The sequence below is a fragment of the Oenanthe melanoleuca genome, chromosome 1A (genome assembly GCF_029582105.1).
Source record: "Oenanthe melanoleuca isolate GR-GAL-2019-014 chromosome 1A, OMel1.0, whole genome shotgun sequence".
In the NCBI taxonomy this organism is placed as follows: Eukaryota; Metazoa; Chordata; class Aves; order Passeriformes; family Muscicapidae; genus Oenanthe; species Oenanthe melanoleuca.
The window spans coordinates 68,244,200-68,269,789 of record NC_079334.1 but is presented as its reverse complement, the minus strand read 5'-3'; the positions used below and the strand labels follow the sequence as shown (position 1 = coordinate 68,269,789).

The 25,590-nt window shown below is 45.5% G+C and overlaps 2 protein-coding genes and 1 long non-coding RNA gene across 3 annotated transcripts in view; 2 read left to right on the top strand and 1 right to left on the bottom strand.

Moving 5' to 3' along the window:
* The window catches only part of TASOR2 (transcription activation suppressor family member 2), a 47,029-nt gene extending 44,409 nt beyond the window's left edge, over window positions 1-2,620 (bottom strand). The window contains exon 1 of the mRNA XM_056482070.1: window positions 2,378-2,620. Within this exon, the coding sequence (XP_056338045.1) occupies window positions 2,378-2,420 (43 nt within the window). The 5' untranslated portion in view covers window positions 2,421-2,620. The remainder of the gene's footprint in view (window positions 1-2,377) is intronic.
* Window positions 2,621-9,878: 7,258 nt separating this feature from the next.
* Window positions 9,879-17,986, top strand: ASB13 (ankyrin repeat and SOCS box containing 13). The gene is made up of 6 exons (XM_056482291.1): window positions 9,879-10,049; window positions 12,351-12,538; window positions 13,850-14,000; window positions 15,104-15,238; window positions 16,472-16,663; window positions 17,618-17,986. The coding sequence occupies exons 1-6, from the start codon at window positions 9,896-9,898 to the stop codon at window positions 17,743-17,745; spliced, it is 948 nt and encodes a 315-aa protein (XP_056338266.1). The 5' UTR covers window positions 9,879-9,895; the 3' UTR covers window positions 17,746-17,986.
* A 1,835-nt stretch (window positions 17,987-19,821) lies between these two features.
* Window positions 19,822-22,355, top strand: LOC130248501 (uncharacterized). The gene is made up of 4 exons (XR_008839638.1): window positions 19,822-20,053; window positions 20,092-21,376; window positions 21,548-21,602; window positions 21,766-22,355. It is a non-coding gene; the product is annotated as an uncharacterized LOC130248501 (long non-coding RNA).
* Window positions 22,356-25,590: the final 3,235 nt, after the last annotated feature.

The following is a 25,590-nucleotide window of genomic DNA, read 5'->3' as shown; positions in this document are numbered from 1 at the left end:
CTCAATTTTCACCTCACCCAGGGCTGTGGTTTCACTCAGGTGACACCTGACTCTTCCCAAGTCACCAGCACAGGAATTTTGGCACTTGGACAACAAAAAAAAAGCAACATTTTGTTTGCAAAATCAGTGATTTTTCCATGAAGCTGCAGTGTTAGGAAAAACCTCCCTGAGGCAAAGAAATTCCCTTTGGGAAAAGAGCAAAAAATCAAAACAAATCCTTCCAAACAAATTCCCTGTGGATTCTCTGCCTGGGGAAATCACACCCTGAAAATTCCCAATAAAAACAAGCAAAGCACTCAAATCCAAAGATTCCCTCTAGGAAAAAAAAAAAAAAAAACATTCCAGATTGGGTAAAAATAGAATTTATCCCCCCCCAAAAAAAATCAAAATTTCACTTTCTGGTCTCAAAGGGATTTTAAGTAAGAACAAGGAATTGGACACTTTGGGAAGTGCCAGCTCCAAGGTGGCATTTTAGGAAATTTGAAATCAAAAATATTGAAGAGAAGATCTGGGAATAGGGAATATTCAAGCTGGCTCTGCTGTTGCAAAAAAGACAATTTGCAGGTTTATAGAGGAACACTAAAAATAAATAAAGCAAATTATACATAAAACCTACTTCACAGCCACCTAACAGCCTCTGGTTCAAGGCAATTAATTGTAACTAATCATAATTCTTATCAGAGGAGATAAGAATTTCTGAAAGGCTCTGATAACGATTTTTTTTTTTTGCTGGAAAACAAGTTCTGTGAAATCAGACATTCCATTTACAGCAGAAGTTATAGAAAAAATTCCTTCTAGAGCAGAGCAGTGATTTCCAGAGTCGACCACATCACCTTTTATAAAAACTAAAATGAGTTTGAAGCTGCACTAAAGAAATACTCATTTTTATCAAAGACTTTGAGACTTTTTTGTTAAAATTTATTTTTTTAGAATTTCGTTGATTATGATTTGAGTAGCCCAAAAAAGCAGAGCACTTCCTGCATCATTCTGGATCATTCTGGATCATCACAGAATGCATATTTTTAATAAAAAAAAAAGTTGGTTTCCATGGAGCAAGACCTATAATTTACAATTATTTTTGTGCCATCCAACCCCCAGCTTGTTTCATCTATCCCAGCTTATCCTAATTATTATTAGGAGTGCAGACCTCGAGCTGGGCAAGCTCTGCTCCAATCCAAACCTCCGTGGGATAATTTGAGGACAATCTGGGATTAGAATTGTGCAAGAGCAGAGCACAAACTGATTTTTCTCGCCTTATAAAGCCAAATTTCAACCCCGCAGCTGCTCCAAAGGGGCACCAAGAGGCTCAGGGAGGGATCAGCACCATTTTTATTCCCAAATCCCACTCCTGAAGCGCATCCAAAAAAGCACCGCGACTTTCCCAGCTGTTCAGGCCTCGGGTTCTGCCACTAGGAAAAGCCAACGAGGCAGAAAATTTCAAAAGCAGCTGGTTCCGACGTGTCCTAGGGTTCCCAGGAGCTCGGGGCCGAGGTGTCCCGGCACGGCAGAGGGGCAAAGGCGGCGTGGCCTCACTCGGTGTCCCCAGGGAAGGGTGGCACGGAGCCAGGAACCTTCTTTTTATCCAGGAATTTTACTCGCAGCATGGAGCCGGCGAAAAGCTCTGCTCCCCACGGAAGGGCGGCATGAAGCCGGTAAATCGTCTTTTTCCACAGGGAAAAGTGGGATGGAGCAATAACCCTTTGCTTCCCAAAGAAGGGCGGCGTGGAGCCTGAATTCCCCCCCGCTTCTCCTGAAAGAAGGGCGGGATGGAGCCGGGAACCCTCTCCTAAAGGAAGGAAGCCGGGAACTCTCTTTTCGCTAAGGAAGGGCGGGATGGAGCCAGGAATCCTCCTCTCCTCATGGAAAAAGGGGATGTAGCCAGCCGCCTTCCTCTCTCCTTATGGAAAAGCGGCATGGAGCCAGCAATCCCTCCCTCGCATGAAAGAGCGGCATGGAGCCGGTCGCCTTTCCTTCCCTCAAGAGAGGCATGCAGCCGGTCGCCTTTTTTCCCCTCAGGGAAGAGCAGCATGGAGCCGGTCGCCTTTCAGGGAAGAGCGGCACGGAGCCAGTCTCCTTTTTTCCCCTCAGGAAACAGCAGCATGGAGCCGGTCGCCCTTTATTCCCCTCAGAGAAGAGCGGCATGGAGCCGGTCGCCTTTTTTCCCCTCAGAGAAGAGCGGCATGGAGCCAGTCGCCTTTCCTTCCCTCAAGAGAGGCATGGAGCCGGTCGCCTTTTTTTCCCCTCAGGGAAGAGCGGCATGGAGCCGGTCACCTTTCTCTCCCTCAAGAAGTGCAGCATGGAGCCGGTAACCACCGCCCAACTCACGGGGAAAGGCGCGATGGAGTCTCGCCCGCCCTCAGCCCCCGGCCCCGCTCACCCGTGCCCGGCTCGCCGCTCTCCCCTCGCCGCCTCTCGCCCATGGCCGGGGCTCGCTCGGGCCGTCCCTCAGGCTGCCCTCATGGCCGCCCCGCCCGGCCCCCGGCGCGGCCCCGGTAAGCGGGCCAGCGGCATGAGGCTGTGCGGGGCGGCCGCCGCCATCCGCCAGCCCCAGGAAGTGGAAGGACGGGGCGGGCAGGAGAGGAGAGGGAGAGGGAGGGAGGGAAGGAAGGAAGGAAGGAAGGAAGGAAGGAAGGAAGGAAGGTGGGAACGAGGGGCGGGAGCGGCGGGGAAAAAAACAGAAAGTGAAAACTGAACCGGAAAGACAGCGAGGGGCCGCCCGCGGGTTTTCCTCTTCCCGCGGTCACCGCGCTTTGGCTGCTCGGCTTTTCCTCTTCCGTGCCGTCCCTCGGCGCTCATCGGTCATTGTGAGGGAGGAACTGGCGCGGCCATTGATATTTGCCCTTGGTGGGGATCTTGCCACATGGGCGCTGCTCCCTCATTGTGAAGGAGGAACTGGCTCGGCCATCGATGTGTGCCCGTGGTGGGGATCTTGCCCAGTTTTGCCATGACTTTGATCACCTCAGCTCCTCCATGCCTGACTAAAGCTCTTCCCGCTGCCCCTTTGCTTATTCCTTCACGTCATGGGGAGAGACTCCTTTTTCTCCTCAGTCCTTCCCCCTCAGCGTTTTCCCTCTTTTGAGTCTCCCCCAATTCCCTCTCTGAGCTCTTCCCGCTGCCCCTTCCCTCATTCTTTTCCATCTCAGTGCCTTCCCCAGGGCCATGTTTTGGACCTTCCCTCAGTTCCCAAACTCCTTCTCTTGCCCCCTCACATCATGGTCAGAACTCCTTTTCTAGCCTCAGTCTTTCCCCCTCAGGGTTTTCCCTTAAGGTAGTTCCTTATTTTGGATCTTCCCTCAGTCCCATAACCCCATTTCCTCACCCCTCACATCATTCCTTGAGCCCCTTTTCTCACTTTGGACCTTCCCCCTCAGTGTTTTCCCTCAGTTCCCTCAGTTTTGGGCCTTTCCTCAGTCCTGAAATTCCTTCCCTTATCCCTTCACATTCCATATCATGGCCAGAGCCCCTTCCCTCCCTTCACTCCTTCCCCCTCAGTATTTTATCTCAGCCCCTTCCTGATCCCCTCAGCCCCTCCACACTTGACTCCACCTCTTCCCACAATTACTCAAGGACAAGCTCTCTCCTTGCCAGGCAGATCTGGGCAGGTGCTGCAGAAAAACTAGACTATTTATCTTATTTTAATCCTTAAACATCCATTTCCGTGCGTGTGTGGGACTTTGGGGATATCCTGATCCACGGAGGACAACGGGGCGTCAGGAACAGGGATAGGGCTGAGGATCAAACGGAAGCATTGAGGTGAGGGAAACAAAAATGGGACGAGAAGATGAGGGAAGGGAACCAAATGGATAAAGAAATATGGGGGAAAGGCCCTGAGGGAAGGGCCAAAATGAGGGGCTGAGGAAAAGCACTGAGGGGCAAGGACTGCGGTGAAGGAAGAGGTTTAAGGGAAGATGTGAGGGAAAGAAGGAATGAGAAGGAGACTGAGGGAAAATCCAAAATGAGAAACTGAGGAAAAACTGGGCCAGAAAATATAAAAAATGGTGGGGAAAGTGTCTGAGGTTAAGGGGCTGAGGGAAGGGCCAAAATGAGTGGCTGAGGAAAAGCACTGAGTGGCAAGGACTGAGGTGAAGGAAGGGGTTTAAGAAATGATCTGAGGGAATGAGGAAAGATCCAAAAGAAAGCTCTGGGGGAGGCACTGAGGTGAGGAAAGAAGACTGAGGGATGAGGGTAAGTGACACAGGAATGGAGTGAAGAGGTGAGGGAAGGGGATGGAATGGATGAAGGAATGTGGGAAAAAGACCCTGAGGGAAGGAGCTGAGGGGATCAGAGGAGGGATTTTGGGGGGATTGAGGGAAGGACTGAGGGGAAAGGAAGGGGAAAGGACTGAAGTGAAGGAAGGGGTTTAAGGGATGATGTGAGGGTTGAGGGAAAGAAGGAATGAAAAGAGTATTGAGGGAAGATCCAAAATGAGAAGCTGAGGAAAAACACTGGGCCAGAAAAACTAAAAAATGATGTGGAAAGGCCTTGAGGGAAGAGCCAAAGGAAGGGGGCTGAGGGGATCAGGGAAGGGATTTTGGGGGGATTGAGGGAAGGGCTGAGGTGAGGGAAGGGACTCAGGGAATGATGTGAGGGGTGAGGGAAAGAAGGAACAAGGGCAAGGGGTCTGAGGGGAGATCTGAAATGAGAAAATGAGGAAAAACTGGGCCAAAAAGGCTAAAAAATGGAGAAAGGCCCTGAGGGAAAGGGGCTGAGGGAAGGGACAAAATGAGGGACTGAGGAAAATTACTGAGGGGCAAAGACTGAGGTGAAGGAAGGGGTTTAAGAAATGATCTGAGGGAATGAGGAAAGATCTGAAACAAATCTGTGGGGAAGGCACTGAGGTGAGGGAAGAAGATTGAGGGAGCAAGGGTGAGTGACACAGGAATGGAGTGAGGAGATGAGGGAAGGGGATGGAATGGATGAAGGAATGTGGGAGAAAGGATCTGAAGGGATCAGGGGAGGGATTTGGGGGGATTGAGGGAAGGACTGAGGGGAAAGGAAGGGGAAAGGACTGAGGTGAAGGAAGCGGTTTAAGGGATGATGTGAGGGTTGAGGGAAAGAAGGAATTAAAAGAGGACTGAGGGAAGATCCAAAATGAGAAGCTGAGGAAAAACACTGGGCCAGAACAGATAAAATACGATGGGGAAAGGTCCTGAGGGGATCAAGGAAGAGGCTCATTAAAGCCCCTCTTGATGGTTCTGAGTTGCCTCACCCCAGTATTGAACCACATAGAACAGAAGAAGCAGATGATCATTTTTAGAGTTCATCAGGCTCAGCAGAAACACCAAAAACACTTCAAATGGCAAATGTTGCAATACCTTCAGAGCAGGGAACAGGGAGATCTGGGCTTGCCCAAGCTCTTACACAAGAGGTTGTAGGAACACCCTGTCCTGAACTTCGGGGCAAAGGTCGTGTTTGGCTGGGCAATGAGGCTTCAGGGGATTCCACTTGGAATTCCAGGTGCTTTTGGCAATGAGGCTTCAGGGGATTCCACTTGGAATTCCAGGTGCTTTTGGCAACGAGATCTGTCAAGGGTCACCTAATCAGAGCTTGTCTTCGTTTTCTTCTGTCTTCACTCAGGGTTAAAAACACAAAGGAGATTAATTTGTCGTGTTTGGGCTTGGTTGTTGATTAAATCTTATCTAAAGTACAGAGAGTTCTGCAACACTTGTAGCTACCGGCTAAAAGTGAGCAAAATGGAGTTGAATTTAGCTAATTACAAAGTCTTTTAAAGCTAAACAGTCCAATACAGAATTACCACCTATATTATTTATATTTTTGACCCAATAACCAAACACCTGTGACCTGCAGTGCAGCACTAACTATCCAGCCAAAAACCACTGCCTGAAATCAAGAAGAAGGAAGAAGAAAAAAGAAAGAGACAACCCCCCAAATCCTCCATTTTGTCCCATACCAATTACTATATTCTAAAACCTTCAAATTGAAAACCCTTCACCATGTGACACCACACACTTTTGTTTTAACTGCACACCCATCACTCAAATTTTGGAAGCTTATGAGTCACTTATTACCCAAATAAGTCAGGAAAGTGCCCTTATGGATATTTCACCCATCCTAAGAATTTGCTACAGCAGCAGAGTGCAAAGTGCTGCTGCCCAGTGAAAAAAATGAAGTCAGGCAGAAAAAAAAGTTATTTTTTTGGGGCAGGGCACAGTTTATAGCAAATTTGCCAGATCCATGAGTTTTATGAGCTCCTGCTGGCAGGTAAAAACCTGGAATTCTTGCTGAGACTGAAATATGTTCCTGGTTGCTCTTGAAGGGGGAAAATCAACAGCCCTGTGCCCTGACCTGAGAGATGTGAGGAAATTCTGGAGCATCTCAGCTCTGCAGTCAGAACATCCAAGTTTCCACCTCCAGTGGGATCATTCACTGTCCCAATGAAATCTAAATATTTTAATATTGGGAACTACTTCTAGTGAGGAAATGTAAAATTTCACCTGACAGCTCCTTTTTCAATGCTTCAAAAAGCAAAGAATTCAAAGGGATTTTGCCATCAGCTCTTCTGATGTTTTGGCCTGGATCATCCTAAAAATTTTTCCCAAATTTAATTATTTTGTTAATTTTGCTGAGGAGAGGAACTGGAGCCTCTGGAGCTCAGAGCCCATTTTTAACTGGAGTTTTTCTGTCCCTTTTTGGTGCCTCATGGTTTTTTGGGGTGGTGACAAGCCAAGCCCATGATGTCACCGTGGCAAGGCTCTGTTTTCTTGGAAACCTTGACTCATAAAGTTCTGGCTTGCTTAAATCTGAATTTTAAGAAGTCATTTGGAGTTTTATTTCCCTCTTTTATTCAGAAAAAAAAAAAATTGACTGATCCTTGCTGATTCTGTTGGTTACTCTGTGGAGGAATGAGTCAAGTGGGAGCTCCTGACAACATCAGGGTAAAGCAAATAATTCAGTTTATTAATTATTGACTGTGTGGGGCAGTGCCAGGAGTCCAGGGTGAAAACACAACCACAGAGGATTTATTTTTGGGTTAATCCCAGAAATTCATGGAAATTCTGGATTTCTCTGGTTTTATCTTATTTATTATTGTGGAGTTTTCTCTTATTTTCGTATGGAATGATTTGGAAAACCTTAAACATCTCCTAATTCCATATTCCAGGAATTCTTCCACATATAATTCCACATTCCAGGAATTTTTCCATGGACAAAGACACCTTCCACTATCCCAGGTTTTTCCAAGCTGACCTTGAACTCTTCCAGGGATGAGGCAACCACAACTTCTCTGGGAATTCCATCCCAAGGCCTCAACACATCATTTGTGACATCAGAAATTGGCTTGGTTTTCTTGGATTTCCTAAAAATTGTGATAATTTCTGTCTCTTCCATGAATTTTTGAAGCCAATTTTGACAACCAGGCAGTGATTTTTTGGGGAAAATTCTCCAATTTCCTCCAAAATATGTGGTTTTCTGCTCAATGAGCTCAAGTGGATGGAAATTTGCTGCCCCCATTTCTGCTTTATTTTTTCTAAAAGTGAGAAAATTTCCAAAAAAAAACCAAACAAAAAACCAAAACCAAAAAACCATAAAATGCAAAATCTGGACCTTTTAACCCAAATTTTTTACTTTATTCCTCACCATGGCTGAGGTGAGTGTCACCCCCTTGTCCTGTTCTTCACTCAAATCAAGAAAAACTCCTTTAATTTTTAAGATCCCACAACAAATTTTGCTCAATTTTATTTTATTTCCTTTTTAATTCTGTCACATCTGCCAAAAAAAAATTGTGAAAATCATCAAAAATACCCCATGAAAGAGAATTTTTGGGGCTTTTTCATGGGGTCTTCATGCAGTGCTCACAACTTAGTTAAGATTTTTGCTTTTTGGTTTGATTTATTTTTGGCTTTGGTTTTCTTTTTTTTTTTTTTTTTTTTTTTAGCAATATTGGCATCCTGCAACTTCCTGTAAAAGCCAAGGTGCTGCTTGAGTGGTAGCATTTAAAATAATTTTCTGGTGGTTTTTAAAGTCAGATCTAAAGTTAAACCAGCCCTGACTAAAGGCTTGAACTAAACCAAATTTATTTAAATTTAGTGGTGGTTTCACAACTGCAAAATCACACAGGAAATGACTCAAAGATGACAAGAAATGGAGAAAATTCTTTTTTTTTTAAAGTCTCTTTGCCATTTCCCCCCTATTTTTCACAAAATTTAAAAAATTTAAAGGATTTTAACAATAATTCCTGGTGCTGCTTAGCTGATAATTTTGCAATATAAACCTGCTGATTTTGAAATACTGAATCTAAATATTAATTATTGATATTCATTATTGATATTCATTATTGCTCTTTACCAGGTACAGCTGGAGCCAGAAGACATGAGATCTTTCCAAAAGGTTTGATCCTGGCAAAAAATCTTGGAATAATGAAATATTTTGGGTGGGAAGGGACCTAAATTTCATCCAATTCCAGATTTCTTCCAAAAATTCCAAGGATGGAGCAGTCACAATTTTTTTGGAAAATCTCATTTTTTTGAGAGATGCCATCCTCAAAAATGAAAAATCCTCCAACTCTCATTTTAGTTTTTCTGGAATTATTGAATTTCCAGCTCCACCCTTGTGCTGAGCAGAAGCTTCCCACAGGATTTATGGAATTTCATCTTCCTGCAGTGGGGAAAATTTGGTTTCTCCAAAATTGGTGTTTTCTCCAAAATTATTTTCTTCCAAATTGGGATTTTCAGGAGAAAAACTTGGATTTTTCCATCCCAGCAGGCAACAAGGACAGGGTGGATTTTTATGTTAAGAAGTAAAGTCACTGCAGAAGTGGTAGAGTTGGTGGGTTTTTTTGCTAAAAAAATGAATTTTTTTCTAAAAAATTAATTTTTTTTTTCCAAAAAAATGTAGAAATGAAGGAATCCTGCAGGATCTCTGCTGGGAGGAATATCTCTCCCTGAATAGAGAATAACTCCTGCACCCCATCCTAGTGCTCCCAGTAAGCCCTGTACCCCATCCCACTGTTCCCAGTAACCCCTGCACCCCATCCCAGTGCTCCCAGTAACCTCCACACTCCTCACCAGTACCCCCATTAGCCCTGTCCTCTCATCCCAGTACCCCCAGTATCCCTGTCCCCTCATCTCTCTACCCCTGCACCCCATCCTAGTCCTCCAGTCCGCCCATCCCAGTATCCCCAGTAACCCCATCCCAGTCCTCCCAGTCCCCTCATCCCAGTATGCCCAGTAACCCCATCCCAGTATCCCCAGTCCCTGTCTCCTCATCCTAGTACCCCCAGTACCCCTGTCCCCCTGTCCCTCCATCCCAGTACCCTTGTCCCCTTATCCCAGTACCCCTGCACCCCATCCCATCCCAGTATCCCCAGTCCCCATCCCAGTACCCCTGTCCCCTTACCCCAGTACCCCTGCACCCCATCCCAGTCCCCCCAGTACTCTATCCCAGTCTCCTCATCCCAATGTCCTCAGTGTCCGCAGTAACCCCATCCAGTACCCCCAGTCCCCCTGTCCCCTCATCCCAGTACCCCTGCACCCCATCCCATCCCAGTATCCCCACCCCCATCCCAGTCCCCCCAGTCCCCCCAGTCCCCCCATCCCAATGTCCCCAGTGTCCCCCAGTGTCCCCAGTATCCCCAGTGTCCCCCAGTGTCCTCAATGTCCCCAGTATCCCCGGTGTCCCCAATGTCCCCAGTGTTCCCAGTGTCCCTGGTGTCCCCAATGTCCCCCAGTATCCCCACTGTTCCCAGTGTCCCCAATGTCCCCCAGTATCCCCAGTGTCCCCCAGTATCCCCGGTGTCCCCAATGTCCCCGGTGTCCCCAATGTCCCCAATGTCCCGCAGTATCCCCAGTATCCTCAGTATCCCCAGTATCCCCAGTGTCCCCAGTATCCCCAGTGTCCCCCAGTATCCCCGGTGTCCCCAATGTCCCCGGTGTCCCCAATGTCCCCAGCGCCTCCCGCTGCGGACTACAACTCCCGGCATGCCCCGCGCGGGCCGGGCCTGCAGCGGGAGGCCCCGGGAGCGGGACAGGCCGCGGCGGCGGCTCCGGGGGCCGGGCCATGGAGAGCAGCGGCTCCCTCCGGGGGCGACATCAGTGCGTGGGGACACCGCGGGGGGTTGGGGACACCGAGGGACACCGGGGGGAACCGGGGGGAACAGGGGACAGGAGCCGCGCCGCCAACACACCGCGGCTGCTCGGGGTTGGGGGGGTGCGGGATGGGTTTTGGGGATTGCGAGGTGATTTGGGGTGTGCAGGATGGTTTTGGTTTTAAATGTGGGGTTGGGGGTTAAAGTGTGATTTTTGGGGTTAAAGCGTGATTTTTGGGGTTAAAGCGTGATTTTTGGGGTTGAGGATGGGGTTTGGGGGTTAAAGTGTGATTTTGGGGGTTAAGGAGTGGTTTGGGGGTTAAAGGATGGGGTCTGGGGGTCAAAGGAGGGTTTAGGGCAGGGAAAGGGATAAGAGGATGCTCTGGGAACAGCGTCAGGACAAGGGAACGATCCTTGTCCCTCCCTAATTCCCGGGGAACGATCGTTGTCCCTCCCTAAATTCCTGGAGAACGATCCTTATTCCTCCCTAAATCTCTGGAGAATGATCCTTGTCCCTCCCTAATTCCCGGGGAACGATCCTTATCCTTGCTTAACCACGAAGGTCTCCCTTCCCTTTTCCTCTCTTTTCCATGCCCACTGTCCATCAAAATCCCTCTGGATGGATTCTGAGTGTCCTGAATCCCAGAATCCTGGGCTGCCCTGGCTGGGAAGGGAGCTCAGAGCTCATTGCAGGGACACCTCCCACATCCCAGGCTGCTCCAATCCTTCCTGGGACATTGCAGGGATCCAGGGATTCTCTGGCAATTCCAGCCCAGCCAGCAATTCCTAATTCCCAAATCTCCCCTTTCCCCATGTCCTGTCCCTCCATCCCTTGTCCCCAAATTCCAGCTCTCCTGGAGCCCCTCCAGGTCCTGGAAGGGCTCTGAGCTCTCCATCCTCATTTAAATTTGCTTCTTCTGTCATAAAAACCACCAGGCAAGGAAAACCCTCCTGGCCAGGGATATTGGCAAAGCAATGAGGATCTCACAAGCCAAAGGGAAAAAAAAAAATCCTTGTGAAAAAGGGACTCAGAATTCCCTGCATTAACAGACAGAGCTGTTTTTGCTCCTTGTCACCTCATGGTGGCAGCTGAACCAGAATTCCCTGTGCTGGATGCTGAGCAAAGGTGTTGGAGGTGGAAACTTCTTTTTCTAAGCTCCATGAACTTTTTGGGAAGGGATTTTTGAGTTGGGCTGCTTTTTTTCTTGATCCCAGCTCTTTTTCCATGATCCTCCAGGAATCCAGAGTTTAGAAAGGGATTTTTGAGCCGGACTGAGTTGCTCCTTTAATCCCAGCTCTTTTTCCATGCTCCTCCATGAATGCAGAGTTTAGGAAGGGATTTTTGAGCTGGGCTGAGCTTCTCCTTGATCCCAGCTTTTTCTCCATGCTCCTCTAAGAATCCAGTGTTTAGGAAGGGATTTTTGAGTTGTGTTGAGTTGCTCCTTTAATCCCAGCTCTTTTTCCAGGCTCCCCCATGAATCCAGAGATTAGGAAGGGATTTTGAGTTGGGCTTTTTTCCTTGATCCCAGCTCTTTTTCCCTGCTCCTCTAAGAATCCAGAGCTTAAGAATGGATTTTTTGAGTTTGGCTCAGTTGCTGCTTGATCCCAGCTCTTTTTCCATGTTCCTCTAAGGATCCAGAGTTTGGGAAGGGGTTTTTGAGCTGGGCTGAGTTGCTGCTTGATCCCAGCTCTTTTTCCATGTTCCTCTAAGAACCCAGAGTTTGGGAAGGGATTTTTGAGTTGGGCTGAGTTGCTCCTTTAGTCCCTGCTCCTCTAAGAATCCAGAGATTGGGAAAGGATTTTTGAGCTGGGCTGAGCTATTCCTTGATCCCAGCTCTTTTTCCATGCTTCTCTAAGAATCCAGAGCTTAAGAATGGATTTTTTGAGTTAGGCTGAGTTGCTGCTTGATCCCAGCTCTTTTTCCCTGTTCCTCTAAGAATCCAGAGTTTGGGAAGGGGTTTTTGAGTTGGGCTGAGTTGCTCCTTTAGTCCCTGCTTCTCTAAGAATCCAGAGATTGGGAAAGGATTTTTGAGCTGGGCTGAGCTGTTCCTTGATCCCAGCTCTTTTTCCATGCTTCTCTAAGAATCCAGAACTCCATGAAACAACTTGAGTTGCAAACCCATCTTGTCCCAACACCTTCCACTCCCCCAGGCTGCTCCAAGCCTGACCTGGAGCAACTCCAAGGATGAGAAAACCACTTTTTCTGTGGCAATCCCACTCCAGCTCCTCCAGCCAGCAATTCCATCCCATTCCCCAACCCCCCTATCATTTCATGGATGACCCCCCTGATTTCCCCCCCTTTTCCCAGGTTTCTGGGCTGACAGGACACCCGTGCACGAGGCTGCCAGGAGTGGGGAGATCGTGCAGCTGCAGCAGCTGATCGAGAGCGGCGCCTGCGTCAACGCCGTCACCTACGACTCCATCACCCCCCTGCACGAGGCCAGCCTCAGGGGACAGGCCCAGTGTGTCAAACTCCTGCTGGATGCAGGGGCCCAGGTGTGCAGCCAGCTGGGAATCCACCTGCATTGCTGCTGGAGATGGTTGTGTGGGGTCTGGTAGAGACAAAACGGGATTTAAGCTCTGGATGGATTTGCTTCAGTGCAAGAAAGATCTGGAGGGGCTGGAGGAAATTCAGGGAAGGGTCTGGAGAACCAGGAAAAGCTGGGGGAGCTGGGGAAGGGGCTCAGCCTGGAGAAAAGGGGGATCAGGGGGGACCTTGTGGCTCTGCACAAGTCCCTGACAGGAGGGGACAGCCCCAGGTCAGGCTCTGCTCCAGGGAACAGGGACAGGAGGAGAGGGAACAGCCTCAGGCTGGGACAGGGCAGGTTTAGATTGGATTTTAGGGAAAATTCCTCAATGGAAAAGGTTGTGAGACATTAACACAGTGGCCCAGGGCAGGGGTGGATTTCCCATCCCTGCAGGGATTTCAGACCCTGTGGATGTGGCACTTGGGGACAGGGGTGGCCCTGGCAGTGCTGGGAATGGTTGGATTCAATCCTAGAAAATCTTTTCCAACCAAAATGATTCCTTGGCTCCAATAATCCCATCCAAGTGAGTAAAGGATTCCCAGTGGGATTTGTGTGGAAGGCTCATCCCACCCATAACTGAGCCAGGGAAAATTCATGTCCAGGGGAAATTCCAGCTCTGGAGCAGCTCAGCATTCCCTGATCCCATTTTTGATCCCATTTTTACCCTCAAACTGTGCTAGAGGAGGTTTACATTGGATTTTAGGAAAAATCTTTCCATGGAAAAAATTGTCAGGCACTGAAACTACCCAGGGATCCCCATCCCTGAAGGAATTTCAAACCCTGTGGATGTGGCACTTGGGGACAAGAGTGGCCTTGGCAGTGCTGGGAGTGGTTGGATTCAATCCTAGAAAATCTTTTCCAACCAGAATGATTCCATGGCTCCAATAATCCCACCCAAACAAAGAGGGGAGCTGGGATAAAGCCATTCCCAGTGGGATTTGTGTGGAAGGCTCATCCCACCCTTGTGCCCAGGAGCAATCCCAGCTGTGGAGCAGCTCAGCATTCCCTGATCCCATTTCTGATCCCATTTTTACCCTCAAGCTGTGCTAGGAGAGGTTTATATGGGATTTTAGGGAAAATCTCTCCATGGAAAAAATTGTAACTACCCAGGGATCCCAATTCCTGAAGGAATTTAAACCCTGCACACGCGACACTCGAGGACACAAACCACCATTCCTACTCCACGCTCCAAACCACTCCCACCTTCCCAACGCCACGATCGCACACTCTTATTTTTTTTTTTTCTTTTCCCCGCTGCTTTGCCCGTTCCTGCCGGCAGGTGGACGCCAGGAACATCGACGGCAGCACTCCTCTGTGCGACGCCTGCGCCTCGGGCAGCATCGAGTGCGTCAAGGTGCTGCTGTCCCACGGAGCCAAGGTCAACCCGCCCCTCTACACCGCCTCCCCTCTGCACGAAGCCTGCATGAATGGTAATTCCTGAGCGTTTTTTCCTTGAAGGTTTGCAGCTTGGAATGAAGAAAAAAAAAGGCACCAGGGTCTCTTAATTTGATCAGCAGTTGGTCAAGGTCTGCTGGAGTTCTGGGGAAGGAGGAGAGACCTGTAGGGACCCTGTTTCTGATCCCGTTTTTTCCCATTTTTGATCCCATTTTTCCCTGCAGACACCCCTCTGATCCTATTTATGATCCTATTTATGATCCCATTTTTGATGCCATTTTCTCCTGCAGAGACCCCTCTGATCCTATTTATGATCCCATTTTTTCCTTCAGAGACCTCTTTGATCCTATTTATGATCCCATTTCTGATCTCATTTTTTCCTGCAGAGACACCTCTGATCCCTTTTTTATCCCATTTTTCCTGCAGAAATCTCTCTGATTCCATTTGTATTTCTCTTTTCCCTGTAGAGACCCCTCAGATCCCATTTCTGATCCTATTTTTCCCATTTCTGATCCCATTTTTCCTGAAGGGACCCCTCTGAACCCATTTCTGATCCTGTTTTGATCCTGTTTCTCCCATTTTTTCCCATTTTTTCCTGCAGAAACCTTTCTGATCCCATTTTTATTCAATTTTTCCTGTAGATATCCCTCTGGTCTCATTTCTGAACCCATTTCTCCCTGCAGAAACCCCTGTGATCCCATTTCTACTCAGAGCCTCCATTCCTTAAAATTCCACACTTCCACTCCTCAATTACTTAGAAATCCTCCCTTCCACCACCTCAATTCCTTAGAATTCCTCTTTTCCACCATCTCAGTTCCCAGCTCAGAGCCTCCATTCCTTAGAATTCCTCATTCCCAGCACCTTCATCCCATAAAATCCCTCATTTTCACCACCTCCATTCCTTAGAGTTCCTCAGAATTCCTCACTTCCATCACCTCAATTCCTTAAAATTCCTCACTTCCAACACCTCAATTCCTTAGAATTCCTCATTTCCACCACCTCCATTCCCAGCTCAGATTTTTATTCCTTGGAATTCCTCCCTCCCACCCCCTCAGCCATTCCCAGCCTGCTCCCAGCCTCCCTCCAGAGCAGGAATTCCCACTTTTCACTGGGATTTTCCCCTTTTTCCTGTCCCAAGGCAGCTCAGAGTGTGTGCAGCTCCTCATTGACGTGGGTGCCAACCTGGAGGCTCATGATTGTCACTTTGGGACCCCCCTGCACGTGGCCTGTGCCAGGGAACACCTGGATTGTGCCAAGCTGCTCCTCCAGGCAGGTATGGCATTCCCACTGGGAAAAACCCAGGAAGAACTCTGGGAATTACTCTGGGAAGTGGCTTCCTGCAGACACCCCCCTGATCCTGGGTTTAAACCCTGCTTGGGTCCCAGTTTTCCCTGCACAGACCCCTCTGATCCCATTTTGATCCCACTTTTTTCCTTGGATAAATGTCCTTTTCCCTGCCTGGATTTCTATTTCCCTGACTAAATCCCCATTTCCCTGAATAAATCCCTATTTCCCTGAATAAATTCCCATTTCCCCTGGCCATATCCCAATTTCCCTGTATGAATCCCCTTTCCCCTGTATAAATCCCCATTTCCCTGTATAAATCCCCATTTTTCTGGATAAATCCCCATTTTCCTGTATAAATCCCTATTCCCTGTACAATCCCATTCCCCTGTCCAAGCCCCATTTCCCTGTCCAAACTCCATTTCCCTTTCCAAACCCCATTCCCCTGTTTTAACTCCCATTCCCTGTACAATCCCCATTCCCCTGTACAAACCCAATTCCCCTGTTCAAACCCCATTTCTCTGTACAATTCTCATTCCCCTGTACAACTCTTATTCCCTTATACAAACCCCATTGCCCTGTACAAACCCCATTTCCCCTATACAAACCCCATTCCCTGTCCAAACCCCATTGCCCTGTACAAATCCCATCCCCCTGTACAATTCCCATTTCCCTGTACAATTCCCATTCCCCTATACAAATCCCATTCCCCTATACAATTCCCATTTCCCTGTACAATTCCCATTCCTCTATACAAACCCCATTCCCCTGCACAAGCCCCATTCTCTGTCCAAACCCCATTCCGCTGTCGAATCCCTATTCCCCTATACAATTCCCATTCCCCTGTCCAATCCCCATTCCCTGTCAAATCCCCATTCCCCTGTTTTAACTCCCATTCCCTTATACAATTCCCATTCCCTGTCCAAACCCCATTCCCTGTCCAATCCCCATTCCCCTGTTTTAACTCCCATTCCCTGTCCAAACCCCATTCCGCTGTCGAATCCCTATTCCCCTGTCCAAACCCCATTCCCCTATACAAACCCCATTCCCGTTTTAACTCCCATTCCCCTGTCCAATCCCCATTCCCCTACACTAATCCCATTCCCCTGTTTTAACTCCCATTCCCTGTCCACCCCCATTCCCTGTCCCACCCCCATTCCCTGTCCAACCCCATTCCCTGTCCACCCCCATTCCCTGTCCCACCCCCATGTCCCGTTCCCAGGAGCCAACGTGAACGCGGCCAAGCTGCACGAGACGGCGCTGCACCACGCGGCCAAGGTGCGCAACGCGGCGCTGGTGGAGCTGCTGGTGCAGTTCGGGGGCAACATCTACGCGCGGGACAACCGCGGCAAGAAACCCTCGGACTACAGCTGGAGCAGCAGCGCCACCGCGCGCTGCCTGGAGTACTACGAGAGTGAGTGAGGGTTTGGGTGCTTTTCATCCTGCCTTGGGCCCTTTTCATCCTGCCTTGGGCCCTTTTCATCCTGCTTTGGGCCCTTTTCATCCTGCTTTGGGCCCTTTTCATCCTGCTTTGGGCCCTTTTCATCCTGCTTTAGCCCCTTTTCATCCTGCCTTGGGCCCTTTTCATTCTGCTTTAGCCCCTTTTCATCCTGCTTTGGGCCCTTTTCATCCTGCTTTGGGCCCTTTTCATCCTGCTTTGGGCCCTTTTCATCCTGCTTTAGCCTCTTTTCATTCTGCTTTAGCCCATTTTCATCCTGCTTTAGCCCCTTTTCATCCTGCTTTAGCCCCTTTTCATCCTGCTTTGGGCCCTTTTCATCCTGCCTTGGGCCCTTTTCATTCTTCTTTTAGCCCGTTTTCATTCTGCTTTGGGCCCTTTTCATTCTGGTTTGGGCCCTTTTCATTCTGCTTTAGCCCATTTTCATTCTGCTTTTAGCCCATTATCATTCCTTTTTTATCCCATTTTTATCCCATTTCCCCCATTTTTCCCTTCAGAGACCCCTCTGATCTTCTTCCTGATCCTGTTTCCCTATTCCTGATCCCATTTTTCTGTTCCTGATACCCATTTCCCTATTCCTGATCCCATTCTCCATTCCTGACCCCATTTTCCCCTGTCCCTGACCCCGTCTCTGACCCCATTTCCCCATCCCTGACCCCATCTCTGACCCCATTTCCCCATTTCTGATCCCATTTTCCCCCGTTCCTGACTCCATTTCCCCATCTCTGACCCCATTTCCCCATCCCTGACCCCATTCCTGACCCCATTTCCCCACCCCTGACCCCATTTCCCCACCCCTGACCCCATCCCTGACCCCATTTCCCCACCCCTGACCCCATTTCCCACCCCTGACCCCATTTCCCCACCCCTGACCCCATTTCCCCACCCCTGACCCCATTTCTCTCTCCCCAGAGACCCCGCTGAGCCTGGCGCAGCTGTGCCGCCTCTCGGTGCGCAGAGCCGCCGGCCACCGCGGGCTGGACAAGATCTCCCGGCTGCAGATCCCCCCCCGACTCATCCAGTACCTGTCCTACAACTGAGGAGCCAGGAAACACCTGGGATTGCCAGGAAATCCCCAGAATTCCCAGGAAAAACCCCTGCAATTCCCAGGAAAAACCCCTGCAATTCTTGGGAAAATCCTTGGAATTCCCGGGGGAAAATTCCCAGGAAACACCCTGTGATTCCCAGGAAAAAAAACTTGGAATTCCCAGGAAACACCCTGTGATTCCCAGGAAAAAAAACCTGGAATTCTCAGGAAAAACCCTGGAATTCCCAGGGAAAGACCCCTCGGAGTCCCAGGAAAAACCCCTGGAATTTCCAGGAAAAACCCTGGGATTCCCAGGGAAGAATTCCTGGGAAAAATCCCTGGGATTTCCTGGAAAACCCCAGAATTCCCAGGGAAAAAAAACCCTGGAATTCCCAGGAATAAACCCTGGGATTCCCAGGAAAAAAACCTGGAATTCCCGGAGAAAAATTCCCAGGAAATAACTCCTGGAATTCCTGGGAAAAACCCCTGGAATTTCTGGGAAAATCCCTGGGATTCCCAGGAAAAAAACCCTGGAATTCCTGGGGTAATATTCCCAGGAAAAACCTTGGAATTCCCAGAGAAAAAACCCCTGTGATTCTCAGGAAAGAACCTGGAATTCCCAGGAAAAAAAACCCTGGAATTCCCAGGCAAAATTTCCCAGGAAAAACCTGGAATTCCCAGGAAAACTCCTGGAATTCTTGGGAAAATCCCTGGAATTCCCGGAGGAAAATTCCCAGGGAAAGACTCCTCAGATTCCCAGGAAAGCCCCAGAATTTTCAGGAAAATCCCTGGAATTTCTGGGGAAAAATTCCCAGGAAAAACCCTGGAATTCTCCGGAAAAAAAACCCTGGAATTCCTGGGGAAAATTTCCTGGGACAACCCCTGGAATTCCCAGGAAAAACCTGGAATTTCCAGGAAAAAACCCTGGAATTCCCAGGAAAAAGTTCCCAGGAAAAACCCCCAGGATTCCCAGGAAAACTCCTGGAATTCACAGAACAACCCCTGGAATTCCCAAGAAAAAGCCCTGGAATTCCTGGGGGAAAATTTCCAGGAAAAACCCTGGAATTCCCAGGTAAAACTCCCAGGATTCCCAGGAATAACCCTGGAATTTCTGGGAAAAAATTTCCCAAGAAAAACCCTGGAATTCTCAGGAAAACCCCTGGAATTTTCAGGAAAATCCTTAAAATTTTCAGGAAAACCCTGGAATTTCTGGGAAAAACCTCTGGAATTCCAAGAAAACCCTGGAGGATTTCTCCTTCTCTTCTACCTCCCCCCACTGCTCTGTTTTAATTTAATTTAATTTAATTTAATTTAATTTAAGTGGCTGCTGTAAATAGGATTTGTCAGGAATTCCTCTTTTCCCTGGAGTTGTTGTTTTTTGGGATTTCTGGAGTTTTGCTTGGAATTTCCCCTGTGGGGGGAATTTTGGGCTTTTCCAGGTGGGATTTGCCTTCCTGGATTTTCCTGGATTTCCTCAGTGGGATCCAGCCAGGGGGGAGGGAAATGGGAAAACTGGGGAGTGGGAATTATTCCAGCTGGGAATTCCATGTTCTGGAGCAGCTCTGATGCCTTTTTATCCCATTTAATCCCATTTTCATCCTATTTTTATTCCATTTTTATCCTATTTTCATCCAATTTTTATCCCATTTTCATCCCATTTAAATTTCATTTTCTTCCCATTTTCATCCTATTTTTATTCCATTTAATCCCATTGAAATCCCATTTTATCCCATTTTCATCCCATTTTATCCCATTTAAATCCCATTTTATCCCATTTAAATTTCATTTTCATCCCATTTAAATCCCATTTCCATCCCATTTTATCCCATTTCGTCCCATTTTTATCCCTTTTAAATTTCATTTTCATCCCATTTAAATCCCATTTTCATCCCATTTTTACCCCATTTCATCCCATTTTTATCCTATTTTAATCCAATTTTATTCCATTTTATCCAGCTTTATCCCATTTAAATCCCTTTTTATCCCATTTTAATCCCATTTTTTGGGATTCCAGCCTGGAATTCCTTGGGCTCCACTGGAGCTTTGAATTCTCCCAATTCCAGATTTTCCCCAGTAATCTGGAAAATCCTGGAGCTTCCTGACAAGAACAAATCCCTCCAAAAATCCAGGAATTCAGGATTCCCCAAATCCTTGGGATCCAGCTGGGAATGCTGAGCATGCACTTTATGGGGTTTTTATTTTTCTTTTTCATTTCATTTATTTCTCCCCCTTTTCTCCTGGAAATCCCAAATCCTGCAGTTCCCATCCCAGAAATGTGGGATTGAGGAAGCTCAGGGAAGCTTAGAGGGTTTTGGGTTTTTGTTTTGTGGGATTTGTCCCTGGGAATGGCAGGGAAAAGGTTTTGTGGGATAATTTGAGATCCCAAATCCCTTTTTAGGATCCCAGATCCCATTTTAGGGTTCCTAAATTTCCTTTTTAGGGTTCCCAAATCCCTTTTGAGGGATCCCAAATCCCATTTTAGGATCCCAAATTACTTTTTTAGGGTTCCTAAATTTCCTTTTTAGGATCCCAAATCCCATTTTAGAATCACAAATCTATTTTGAGGAATCCCAAATCCCTTTTCAGGATCCCAAATTTCCTGTTTTAGGATCTCAAATCCCATTTTAGGATCCAAAATCCATTTTCAGGGTTCCTAAATTTCCTTTTTAGGATCCCATATCTCTTTTTAGGATCCCAGATCCCATTTTAGGATCCCAAATCCCCTTTGAGAGATTCCAAATCCCTTTTTAGGGTTCCCAAATATCCTTTTTAGGATTCCAAATTCCTTTTTAGGGTTCCCAAATCTCTTTAGAGGATCCCAGATTTCCTTTTTAGGATCCCAAATCCCATTTCAGGATCCCAAATTACTTTTTTAGGGTTCCTAAATTTCCTTTTTAGGATCCCAAATCCCCTTTGAGAAATTCTAAATCCCTTTTTAGGATCCCAAATCTATTTTGAGGAATCCCAAATCCCTTTTCAGGATCCCAAATTTCTTGTTTTAGGATCTCAAATTCTATTTTAGGATCCCAAATCCATTTTGAGGGTTCCTAAATTTCCTTTTTAGGATCCCATATCCCTTTTTAGGATCCAAAAGCCCATTTTAGATTCCCAAATCCCTTTTGAAGGTTCCCAAATCCCTTTTTAGGGTTCCCATATTTCCTTTTTAGGATCCCAAATCCCTTTTTAGGATCCCAAATCCCTTCTGAGGGATCTCAAATTTCCTTTTTAGGTTCCCAAATCCCTTTTGAAGGTTCCCAGATCCCTTTTTGGGGTTCCCAAATCCCTTTTGAGGATCCCAAATCCCTTTTTAGGATCCCAGATCCCTTTTGAGGGATCCCAAATTTCCTTTTGAGGTTCCCAAATCCCTTTTTAGGGTTCCCAAATACCTTTAAAGGATCCCAGATTTCCTTTTTAGGATTCCAAATCCCATTCTAGCATCCCACATCCCTTCTGGGGGATCCCAAATCCCATTTTAGAATCCCAAACCTCTTTTGAAGGATCCCAAATCCGTTTTTAGGATCCCAAATTTCCTTTTTAGGGTCTGAAATCCTATTTTCAGCGTTCCCAAATCCCATTTTAGAATCCCAAATTTCCTTTTTAGCATTCCCAAATCCCTTCTGAGGGATCCCAAATCCCTTTTTAGTGTTCCTAAATTTCCTTTTTAGCCTCCCACATCCCTTCTGAGGGATCCCAAATTTCCTTTTTAGGTTCCCAAATCCCTTTTTAGGGTTCCCAAATCCCTTTTGAGGATCTCAAATCCCATTTTAGGATCTCAAATCCCTTTTAGGATCCCAAATCCAATTTTAGGATCCCAGATCCCTTCTGAGGGATCCCAAATTTCCTTTTTAGGTTCCCAAATCCCTTTTAAAGGTTCCCAAATCCCATTTCAGGATCCCAAATCCAATTTTAGGATCCCAAATCCCTTTCTAGAATCCCAAATCCTATTTTAGGATCCCAAATCCCTTTTTAGGGATCCCAAATCCAATTTTAGGATCCCAGATCCCTTCTGAAGGATCCCAAATTTCCTTTTTAGGTTCCCAAATCCCTTTTTGGGGTTCCCAAATCCCTTTTGAGGATCTCAAATCCCATTTTAGGATCTCAAATCCCTTTTTAGGATCCCAAATCCCTTCTGAGGGATCCCAAATTTCCTTTTTAGAATCTGAAATTCCTTTTTAGGGTTCACAAATCCCATTTTAGGATCCCATGTCCCTTTTGAAGGTTCCCAAATCCCTTTTTGGGATTCCAAATCCAATTTTAGGATCCCAAATCCCATTTTAGGATCCCAAATCCCTTTTAAAGGTTCCCAAATCCTTTCTTAGGATCCCAAATCCCATTTTAGGATCCCAAATCCCTTTGGAAGGTTCCCAAATCCCTTTTTAGGGATCCCAAACCCCTTTTAAGGATCTCAAACCCCATTTTAGGATCCTAAATCCCATTTTAGGATCCCAAATCCCTTTTTCCCACCCAGGGATCTTCCCTGGATTTTCAGGAGCATCTGGATGAAGATTTGGGATAAAACCCTTGGAGAATCCAGGGACCCTTTCCTGTGGATTTGTAGGATTTGTGGATTTCTGGGAATGCAGCTGAACCCCTGGAATAATGGGAATAAACTCCTGGATTGATTTTGGGGTCACTTTGGGACAATTCCTTCACCTTTTATTCCCAAATCCCTGGAAAAACGGTGGGAAAAGGTCAAATCTCAGAAAAAAAAAATAAATCCTGTTTTATTTCTTTCAGGGGGATAAAAATTCTGGAAATCCTTTGGGGTTTCCCACTCATCACCAGGGACAAAATCCTGGGATACTTTAAAAAAAAAAATCCTAATTTTCCCTGGATTTTCCCCAAATTTTCCCCGGATTCTTCCCAAGTTTTCCCTGAATTATCTCAGAATTTTCCTCAAATTTTCCCCAAATTTTCCCCGGATTCTTCCCAAATTTTCCCTGAATTATCTCAGAATTTTCCTCAAATTTTCCCCAAATTTTCCCTGGATTCTTCCCAAATTTTCCCTGAATTATCTCAGAATTTTCCTCAAATTTTCCCCAGATTTTCCCTGGATTCTTCCCAAGTTTTCCCTGAATTATCTCAGAATTTTCCTCAAATTTTCCCTAGATTTTCCCTGGATTCTTTCCAAATTTTCCCTGAATTATCTCAGAATTTTCCTCAAATTTTCCCCAGATTTTCCCTGGATTCTTCCCAAATTTTCCCTGAATTATCTCAGAATTTTCCTCAAATTTTCCCCAGATTTTCCCTGGATTCTTCCCAAATTTTCCCTGAATTATCTCAGAATTTTCCTCAAATTTTCCCCAAATTTTCCCTGGATTCTTCCCGAATTTTCCCAAATTATCTCAGAATTTTCCTCAAATTTTTCCCGGATTTTCCCTGGATTCAGGCACTTGGGAAATGTTGAAAAGGGGAAGAATTCCTTCATGGTGGAATTTAAATTAAAAAAAAAAAGTAGAATATTACATAATAAAAAAAGTACCTTTAAAATTTGAAAATAATAATAAATATATAAATAAAATATATATATTTATATATATTTATATAATAAAATAATGATAAATATAAAAGTTTTGAATCAAAAAAATTTTTCTTCCTTCTTATCTTCTTAAATTTAAATAATACTTTTAAATTATTTTAGATACTTTTAATAGTTTTAAATACTTTTAAATATTATAAAATTTCAACAATAATTTAATTTATTCATAATTTCATTAGAAATAAAAAATACCACACTGCAAATAACAAGTGTTTCATCATTAAATTAAAAAAATAAAAATAATCTAAATATTAACTTTTAATTAAACTATTTAACCTTAAAAATCACAATTTCTTCAATTTTTAACTTATTAACTAAAAATACTCACTAAATATAAATAAAAATTAATCAGCAACTAAATCCAAACACAGAATTTAATCTCTCATCATTTTAATCCTAACTTTAACTGAAAAAAATAAAATAAAAGCAAAGCAAAGCAAAAATATAAAAAATATAAATATAAATATAAATATAAATATATAATATTAAAATTAAAAATAAATACAAATACAAATAAATACAAATACAAATAAATAAAAATAAAAATAAATAAAAATAAATAAAAATAATTGGAATTGGACAATCCTGAAGGTCCCTTCCCACCCAAACCATTCCATGATTCCATTAAAAAGAAAACCAAAAAACTCCTTCACAAATCTTTAATTCCTCCTTTCCCAGGGATTAAAATTTGGGAAGAAAATCCTGAACTCGGGGAGGAAACAGAGGCTGGAAAAATTCCAGAATATCTGGGAGGAAAATATTTGGGAAAATCGGGATAATCCCATTTTTAATCCCTTCTTAATCCCATTTTTAATCCCTTTTTTAATCCCATTTAAATCCCATTTTAATCCCATTTTATCCCGGAAGAGCTGTCCATCCCAAAAAAAAAAAAAAAAAAAAAAAAAAGGAATTTTTTTGGGAAGAAATTGTGGGAAAATTAAAAAAAAAAAAAAAAAAAAAAAATTATGCAGAATTCTCCTCCCTCCGCTGGGCGGCGCTGCTCCCTGCAGGAAAAACTCCCGGAGATCCCCAAAAATTGGGAATTCCCAACAAATCTGGAAAAAAAATCGGGAATTCTTCTCCTCCCACCAATCCCAGCCGCTTTTCTGGAATCCCCCTGAGCCAAAATTCCCTTTTTTTTTTATTTTTTTTTTTTTTTTTTTAATTTTTTTTTTTTTCCCCAGCAAAATCAGTCCTGCTAAACCTGGATTTGGGATTTTTAATTTTATTTTTTTGGGGGGCAATTCTCACATTCAGATTCCAGCTGGAATTCCCAGCTCTGCCTGCAATAAAATTCCCTCTGATCCCGGCTCGGGCACGTTTTTAAGGAGAAAATGTGGGAATTTCGGGAAAAATTTGGAGGGAAACGGGGCAGGTTTGGATGGGCTGAAAATTGGGAAAAATTGGGAAAAATGGGGGTGGAGACGCTGGAAAATTAATATTTCTTCTTTTCAGATTTTTTATTATTATTTTTTTGAGGAGATTTCTTCTTTCCAGAGCTGATTTGGGATTAATTTGGAGCAAAATGAGAATTTTGGGAATTTCAGGCAGGGGTTTTAATGGAGAAAAAGTGGGAAAAACGCTGGGATTTAAATCTGCTGGGAAAAAAAAGAGGGAAAAATTCCCAAAATTCTGTGGTGAGGCAGGGCTGAGCTCATCTTCCCATTAATGCTGATTTGATGGGATTGATTGATTGATTGATTGATTGACTGACTGATTGATTGATTGACTGATGGGATTAGGATTGATGGGATTGAGTGATGGGATTAGGATTGATGGGATTGATTGATTGATTGATTGATTGATGGGATTAGGATTGGTGGGATTAGGATTGATGGGATTGATGGGATTATGATTGGTGGGATTGATTGATTGATTGATGGGATTAGGGTTGGTGGGATTATGATTTATTTGGATCAGGATTGATGGGATTATGATTATTTGGATTAGGATTCATGGACTGAGATTTGGGATTGGGATTTGGGATTTTGGATTGGGATTTTGGATTTGGGACTGGGATTTGGGATTTGGAATTTTGGGTTTGTGACTGGGATTTGGGATTGGAATTTGAGATTTGGGATTTGATTGGTATTTGGGATGGGGATTTGGGATTGGAATTTGAGATTTGGGATTGGGATTTGGATTGGGACTAGGATTTGGGATTGTCTCTGCTTGTTCCTCTTGCTCCCAACTTTTCCTTTTTCCTGATCCCTCTCCTGTCCCACTTCTGCTCCCACTTACCCCAAACCCCAAACCCGTCCCCATCTCCTGGTCCCCTTTATTCCATGTTTTGCTCACATTTTCCCCTCTCCTGGTTCT

Bases quoted from the DNA above. Each gene is read 5' to 3' on its own strand.
- ASB13 (XM_056482291.1), top strand. From the start codon at position 9,896: ATGTCCCCAGCGCCTCCCGCTGCGGACTACAACTCCCGGCATGCCCCG. The intron at 10,050-12,350 runs GTGCGTGGGGAC...CCCTTTTCCCAG, and splicing joins TCCCTCCGGGGGCGACATCA to GTTTCTGGGCTGACAGGACA. The intron at 15,239-16,471 runs GTATGGCATTCC...TCCCGTTCCCAG, and splicing joins CAAGCTGCTCCTCCAGGCAG to GAGCCAACGTGAACGCGGCC.